The sequence below is a fragment of the Gymnogyps californianus genome, chromosome 2, assembly GCF_018139145.2.
Source record: "Gymnogyps californianus isolate 813 chromosome 2, ASM1813914v2, whole genome shotgun sequence".
Taxonomy (NCBI): Eukaryota; Metazoa; Chordata; class Aves; order Accipitriformes; family Cathartidae; genus Gymnogyps; species Gymnogyps californianus.
Genome location: NC_059472.1, coordinates 158,169,389 through 158,177,668, shown reverse-complemented (window position 1 = coordinate 158,177,668; position 8,280 = coordinate 158,169,389). Strand labels below are relative to the sequence as shown.

The window sequence follows — 8,280 nt, the reverse complement described above, 5'->3', positions numbered from 1 at the left end:
TTACTGGCAGAGATCAAAAGACAAATGTCATTTCTGTGTTTTTTTCCACAGCAGATGTTAACTACAGCCTTTAGAATCAGTACCAAAGTAAAATGGGAATTATTCAACAGTCTCTGGCACTTTTCTCAACATCCTTCTGTGACACTAATAATAATCCTGAAAAATTTTATTGCTCATTTGTCATTTAGGTCTTAAAGTCTGTTTAGAAGTGTCTAAGCATCATTGCTCCTTCTTTACGGATGAAGGATAAATTTCTTCTTTACTGTGTGGCTTGTCTTCAGTCACATGGAGGGTGAACTCGCCCCAGCTAACTTCAGCCATGCACATGGCAAGTGCCTAACCTCATCATGAGCTTTCACTCAATAAACACACCCAGTGAGCTGAACCCATTGTAACAGAGGAGTTTAGAAGAGGAAGGAAGTGCCTCTCTGTGTTGAGAGGTCTAGATGAAGAGGTTAGACTAGATGCCTAATATTTAGACAGCTAAAATTAGATTACAGTGATCTCACTCGTAAAGAAATATAACAGTAGGTAGGAGCAAAATTGAGGAACTTTATTCTAAGGCAGCATGAACTGTCTTCGCCCCTACTGAATTCTGTGTAACCATGCTGATTTTTATCAACTGCAAAGCTAAATTAATGGATCTGAGCCGTGCAAAATCTAAGATTATAAAAGAACCTATACAGCTCATTTAGGACTAAGCTAATACACCCATGCAGAAAATTAATCTGAATAACCTGAATGATGCACAGATGTAAGTCAGAACAATCTTCTAGGATTCCATGGCGTAGCTATAGTAAATTCTCCAGAATAAATATCAGAACACTCTTGTTTCCTCTTAGTTATCTGAATAGATTTCTGGGGGTTTTTTTTCTTGCTTTCTCTTAATTATTTTCCACAAGATCATAATTTGTGCCCCTTAAATAATTTTTGGATGAGTCTTCACAATATAAGCTTATCAGCCGCCTTTAATTTCCACTGTTTCCAGTAGGTTTTGAAGGTCACTTCCATCTCATAAGAGCTGGTCAGTGAAAACTTAGCTTCTGAGTGGCCATGGTATTGGCATGTGTTTTCATTAATTTTTTTCACTGTTACAAGAGCCAAGGCCCTGCACACCAAACAACCCATCTGAGTGTTCATACTTGATGAACATAGGTTGGGATGTACTGGGATCTTCTTCTTCAGACATTCAAGACCTTTAACATTTGTAATTATGAGTAATTTGTTATGAAGGACCTCTTTAATTTCTGAGAACTTCTGCAAGAAAACACTTCCATATATCCATATATCAATACATACCATATATCCATATATCAATACATACACATACACATAAAAGTGTGCGTGTGTGTATGTGTTTTTCTGGATCATAAAGAAGTTCAGGTGACCTAAACCAAAGAAATAATCTTGTCTGGTTTTCCTCAAACCACATGAAAGATTTGACTTTGATAAGGCTCTTGTTTACATGGCACGAAGGGAAGGTGAAAATACTCCAACCAATTTAAATAGGAAATGAAGTGGAACACGTTTTAACAACAGCTAGATGTGTACTGGCCCATAGCACATATGTTTCTGTCAGCATAAAATCAGCATGTTGGAATTTGCTTGGAATGGCAATTTTTATAATGCTTATATATAGGGAAAGCTTCCAGGTATATTAAAGGTGAGCCAAAGATAACAAGGTAAATATGAAGTTATATTTGTGCTCACTTGAGGGCAATTATTCTTTGCAATTGGGCTTTCAAAGACATCTAAGGATCCTGAATGCTCCATTCCTATTAAAAAAAATTGATACTTAAGTTTTTAGGCAGACTTGGAAAAAAGCATCTTAATCTTTACTTTATTATTTAGCTGAACATCTTTGCAGCACTGATATTGGAATTAAATATGTTTATAATTTTTAACCCCAGAAAACAAACTAGGATTTATGGTTAACTAAAACTTGCTAAGTAACATAATAATGCCTCACAATTATAGCTATAAAACTATATAAGCCTTTACCCCCACACTCCTCAGAAGACTGGATGCCTAAAATAAATGATCTTGTTCAATCAGAAGCTGTGAGTGAAATGTAGGAATCTCTGGGGGGAAATTTTGCTATGTAGATCTTATAAAGGAGCTGAAACCATAGGGTAATAACTTTTTCATCTTAGAAACTATGGATATAAGGTTCCTTAGTCTCTTCAGCTCGACATTCCTACACAGGAATAAGGTGTCAATATTAAGAAAGATACCATTTGTTCGACCGTTTTACAGCCTTGGGAGCACGGACTGCAGACAACCTATAGATATTCACACATTTCTAATGGAAACCCCCAAAATCTCATTGAACCAAGCCAACAAAACATGGAATGATCACCCCAGACTGGAATCCAAATGCATCACTGTAGTTTGCTGATCTGATTAGCTCTGTAGTATAGGATGGAGCCCGTCCATTTTTGAAAACTGGGCTAAAGCCTTGAACAGTTGTTTTGGTAATGTAGATGAGGCTTTAGGTCTTAATAGTTCCTACAATTACTGCTGAATCTGGCCTTGGCTCAGGAATAAACTCCTTGTATTGGAAAGATTTACTACCCTAACTATATCTGTATCTCAATTTAATGAAAATGTTAAGGATAATTTGATGGTCTCTTGCCAGTGTAATTTTAAATAAAATGTCTTCATTCCTTGGCAGTGTCTGTTGGCACTCAGGTTTGACTAAAGGAAGTGCTTAAGTGAAGTGCTTTTTACGTTACAATCTTGCCAGTATCTTCTCTGACAGAATAGATTTAATTTTCAGTGTTTTACCCAGAGTAAATAAATTAAAAAAAAAAAAAAATTACCTCCTACCATCAGTCCATATGATAGCAAACCTTACTAAAGCATTACTAGAAATCAGATATTGGCCTATCACGGCATTTGGACTAAATTCAAGCCTCATCTCCTGTAAATTAAATTATTTCTAACTTATTTACTGTTCATTTATTATGCACTCTTGTAAAAAATGTTTCTGCATCTTGGGAAGTAATGCAGCACATAATGAGGCACTGTCAGTGCATCTTAGATTTTCATCTGAGTTCAGCAAGTCAGCATAAAAGTTTAAGACACTTTATTATAATTGCACAGGGAATGGAAAGTAATGGTAAGATGGTGACAATTTGGCCATCATACCCTACAGAACTGAGCAATTGCCAAATATACCCTTGATTACTTACCCTGTCTAAATCAGGAATATACGCACGGAATGGGGCCAGAAGGACAATGCATCAGAAGTTAAATTGTTTGTGAATTAGTTTGAGAATAAAAAAGATTGTAGATATAAAATGGTGCTTATTCAAAGGGTAAAACCAGCATGTATAATATTTATTTTCTTTTTAAAATTTAAATGTCATTGATTTAATATGCAGAAAGATTGTTTACAAAAACACTATAAAATCTCCCTGACAGAGGCAGTGTGCTGCTATTTACATTAAGGTACCAGTAGCTCCATAATTTTAAAAGTTCGTAAGTCACCTCAGTAATGCTACCCTTGGCATTCAGCACAATATAAACTCAAGATCTTCCTCACTGTTGGGAAGGAATTATTTTCTCTTGTTATTATTGCTACCCAACAAATCTTTATTCCTGGTTTTCTTCTGCTCAGTACCAAGATGTCAACAAGCCACATTTAGAAGATGGCTTTGCTCTGAGTCACTCATAGTAAAAGAGGAAAAAGAAGATCTTACAATAGCCAGATATGTACCACAAAATTTTCCCTGTCCTTTGGTACTAAGAGGCAGGCCCAGGAGAGAATCTATAGATAAGTTTCTCTGTAATGTGGATTGAATCACACTTTACCCATACTTTCAACAAATGTGACTATCTTTGTGTTGCTGTTTTAATTTCTATGGCATACATTTACAAGAAAAAGAAGGTATTTGCACACCCTTGGAAAACTTGATTGCGAGGAGTGAAGAAAATGTTGAGTAATGACATCTTTTTAAGAGACTGCATCTGATGAACAATTGGGCTTCTGCAGTCCAGCTGTACCTGGAAGCAATGTGTCATATGCCTGCAGAGGGAAAAAGGAACAATCAAAGGGCAGAGAACTGTGATTAGGAGAATGCAAAAAATCTTGTGGAATGTGCAATAAGGAGATGAGAAAGATGGGAAACCGCGTATGGAGCTAACTTCATTGCAGCAGGTGAGGCAGGTGGCTGTTAACACAGCTGTCCTGGTTTTGGCTGGGACAGAGTTAACTTTCTTTTTAGTAGCTGGTACAGTGCTGTGTTTTGGATTTAGTGTGAGAATGATGTTGATAACACTCCGATGTTTTAGTTGTTGCTAAGTAGCGCTTATCTTAAGCCAAGGACTTTTCAGTCTCCCATGCTCTGCCAGCAAGCAGCTGTGCAAGAAGCTGGGAGGGAGCATAGCTGGGGCAGCTGACCTGAACTAGCCAAAGGGATATTCCATACCATGGAACGTCATGCCCAGTATATAAACAGGGGGGAGTTGGCCAGGCGGCGTGGATTGTGGCTTGGGAACTAACTGGGCATTGGTCAGCGGGTGGTGAGCAATTGCATTGTGCATCCCTGGTGGGTTTTTTTTGTTTGTTTGTTTGTTTTTTTCTTTCCCTTCCTCCCCCTCCTTTTTTGTTATATTCCTTTTCATTACTATTATTATTATTATATTTCATTATTACTATTGTTAGTATTATATTTTACTTTAGTTATTAAACTGTTCTTATCTCAACCCACGAGTTTTACTTTTTTTCCCCTCTTTCCTCCTCCTCACCCCACTGGGAGGAGGAAGGGGGAAGCAGCTGCGTGGTGCTTAGTTGCTGACTGGGGTTAAACCACAACAACAGCGTACATACAAGAGCAATACTCCTAGATCCTTGAGTATATGATGTTTGCCAGGGCCCTGAACGCACTGACAGGACTTAATTGCCCTGAACAGCTTCAGCCGGGACCCCCACTCCCTCACCCACTGCTCATCGGTCCATCTAAGCTCAGGCATACCTGTCTCCAGCCCTGCCTCCTGGATCGACCTTGGACCTACGTCGTAGCACTGTCTTCTGCTCATGGCTGGACCCTCCGGACTCATCCCCTTGCCCTGCCTGGGTCTGTCGGTGGACCCTGTAACCATGGCTGGGCTCTGCCCACTGTGTCTGGATCCCATTACGTCCTGACTGGGGAGGGCATGGCCTGTGCTGGGGTCACGCTTGGCGCCTACTCGTCTTCCTTCATGGAGCAGCCCTGCTCTTGCTACTCCCTGGGAATAATAAACCAGTCTCTGCTCTGACTTTTTGCCTAAGTGACACTGAGTTTTCTGACTTTTGTATATTTTCTCCGCTGTGATATAAATGTATATTTTGTCCTAAAAAATAAATAGAAAAATAAAACATTTACAGTTTCTTTTATGCTTCCATAAATTCACTGTATTCAAGATACAAACACTCAGTTTATTCTGTTATATAACTTTTCATTTAATAAAATTACACCTAGAGTGGCCTCTAGGGGCACATGCAAATCACTCAGACTTGAGACAAACATTCATCAGTTGGGCCCATGTCATTTACTAACTACTTCTTCAGAAGGTAACAGCCAGGGTCAGCAGAGGATCTTGTGTCCTTCTGACATTGGAGTTGGAACCTGTCAAACGTGTATCGGTCCAAAACCTACTTCATAGAAACCCTGCTCTCTGCAGTTTCACGTTTCTTTGGCTTCTTACATGAGGAGGGATTGAATCCCTAAGTTGGCTTTGCTACTGATAAAAATTTGGCACAAGCTCATGACCTAACAGGTCGCTTCTGTGCTAATGAAAATCAATGAATTAACTGCTAGGGACACCTAGACTAATCTTTTTCTATATGAGACTTACAAAGTTTATCAAGGCTTAAGTCCACTTGAAAAGAATGCTGTCACGCTTGGAAAAAAACTTGCTATCACTCCCATATAGAGCAGCGTGATATTACACCAGCAGTGCAACATGTTGAAACTGTGAACGAACATTTGGTGTGGAATTTCACAATGCCCTAAACCTCAACTGCATTCCTAATAAGTATTTATAGGAGGCCAGGCTTGCTTATACTGAAACTATGTTATCTCAGGAAATGCAGGGCTAGTGTCTACTCTTGCCAAGCACTTGTTCCCTTATGAGAAGTTTGAAATTTTAAAATTTAGGCGCTTCTGAATCATTCAAATCCAAAGAAATCTCAACAAATACTTCATTTGTCAGTCAGCTTGGTGATAGTTAAACAGCATTGTGTTCTCGGTATCAACAGCTGCGAAGCGCATACATCGTCTCCTGACATGGATCCTTGCCATTTGTTTGTTGTGATACGCCGATGTGAGAATTCACGAGTTAGGGCTCAATTAAATTTCCGCTGAAGGAAGTGAAAGCTGGATTTGGCCATCTATATTTATTTAGCACCTTGTAGCTGCAGACTAAATAACTGCTTTTTGTTACTGCTGTTGTCCGTATCACCTCTGTATCTGGAAGGATGCAATCACAGCACTGAAAAATGGCGAACAGGCTAAGAAATATAAAACAAAGGAGCCTCAGGTGTAGTTGCACCATTCAGGTCTGCTGCTTTTATACTACAGCCTTTTTCCATTCTTCATTGACTGTTGAAGCCCCGATCCCGTGCGGAGCCCACTTGCATCAGGAACTTTCTCAAGCAGATTTTCACATTTGTGTAAGCACAAGAGCCTGTACTTGGGTGTTCAGTGTTTCGTCTTCACACTGGTCATGAAGTCTTTGCAACGGGGCAATGTCTATCATATGCTTATCCTACAAAAAGGACAAATTATTTATATATATATACACACACACACCAAAAAAGATGCGTGTTATCACAGCCCACCCACGCTGAGCAAGGCAGCCCTGCGTCAAGGCCAAGCGGGACCCTCAGCTCAGGCCCCGTCCTTGGTGCGGCCTGGCTGGGGCAGAGGTGGTACAACGGTTCCAAGTCCAGCTCCAAACGCTCCGGTACACCCACACAAAGCTCATATTTAACATGGGTAAGAAGTTTCAGATGAAACAACCGTAGCTGGGACAAACTGGACACCGCTCAGGGCTGTGAGAGAGCCGGCTCCAACGGGCGGGGGGGACAACCCGGTCGTTAGGCCCGGGAAGGCAAGCCCGCGCCGGGGCTCGGGCTCGCGCTCGGCGGGGCTAGCAGGCCGCGGGGCCCGGCGGCCAGGGCGGCCGGCGAGAGGCGGCCGCGACCCGCCGCCCCCGCGCCGGGGCCGCCGCGGCGCGAGGCGCGGTCTCGCGGGGGCCGAGTGAGCGGCGCGCGCGGGCGGCGCGGCCCCGGCGGCTGCGGGCGGCGCGCGCGCCGCCGCGCCCGGCCGTCGGGAGCGCGCCGGGGAGGCTGCGGGCGGCGGCCATCTTCTCTCCACAGCCGGCTGCTCCCCCAGTGCAAGTGAAGCAGCCCCGCCAGCCCCCTCCTCCGCTCCCTCCCTCCTCCTCCTCCCTCCCACTACACTCAGCTGTCGCCGCCGGTCAGAAAGGGGGCGACCGGGCAAGCGAAGGCCGCGGGGCGGGGAAGGCGGGGGGTGGGAAGCCGGGCCGCCGAGAGGGGAGCAGCCCCGCGGGGGCGGGCGGCAGGGGCTCGCCGGCGGCGGGCGGGCGGGCCGCGGGGTGCCAGCCCGGGGGGGGGTTTGTGCCTTCCCGGGGCCGGCGGCGGCCCCTCCGCTCGCCCCTGCCGGCCGGCGCCCCCTTTGCGGGGTCAGCTCGGGGGGCCGGACCGCGCTCTAGATGGGATAAGCTGTAAACATGTTTAGCTTTGAAGGGGATTTCAAAACAAGGCCCAAGGTGTCTCTCGGAGGAGCGAGTAGGAAGGTAAGAAACGGCGCCTGTCTGTCTCTGCGTTTGTCTGTGTGTCGGTTTCCCTCGTCCCCCGCCTGTCTTGCCTTCTTGTATTATCGTTGTTTTTACCGTTGGGCCTTCAAAAATGGGAGCAGCTATGACTAAGGTTTAATAGAGGGGAAAAAATCCTCCCCTCCTGATGATGTGTTTATCTCTGATCTCCTTGGCTCTGTGTTTTTTTTTTTTTTTTTTTAAAATCAGGCAACACACACCCTTCCAGGCTTGTAGTGTAGTAAGGATTGTGGGAAGCGAGGAAATGTCTCCTTAGCTCGTCTCCCCTGCAAGCAATCCGGTTTGTTGTGGCTGGTAGCACCTCCCGAGCAGTTCGTCTCTAGGGCTCCCGGGGTGAAGAAGGGAAGGACTCGGAGACTTCTTGTCATTTCTCTCCAAAGGGAAAGTCTTGCGTGGGCCCACCTCGCTGGAGAGATGGGGGGGAACAGCCTTACA

The 8,280-nt window shown here is 43.9% G+C and overlaps 1 protein-coding gene across 1 annotated transcript in view; it reads left to right on the top strand.

Annotated features, from left to right (window-relative positions):
* The first annotated feature begins 7,662 nt into the window (after positions 1–7,662).
* Positions 7,663–8,280, top strand: part of UBE3C (ubiquitin protein ligase E3C) — a 79,295-nt gene continuing 78,677 nt past the window's right edge. Inside the window, exon 1 of the mRNA XM_050915866.1 lies at positions 7,663–7,806. Coding sequence (XP_050771823.1) covers positions 7,741–7,806 — 66 coding nt within the window. The 5' untranslated portion in view covers positions 7,663–7,740. The remainder of the gene's footprint in view (positions 7,807–8,280) is intronic.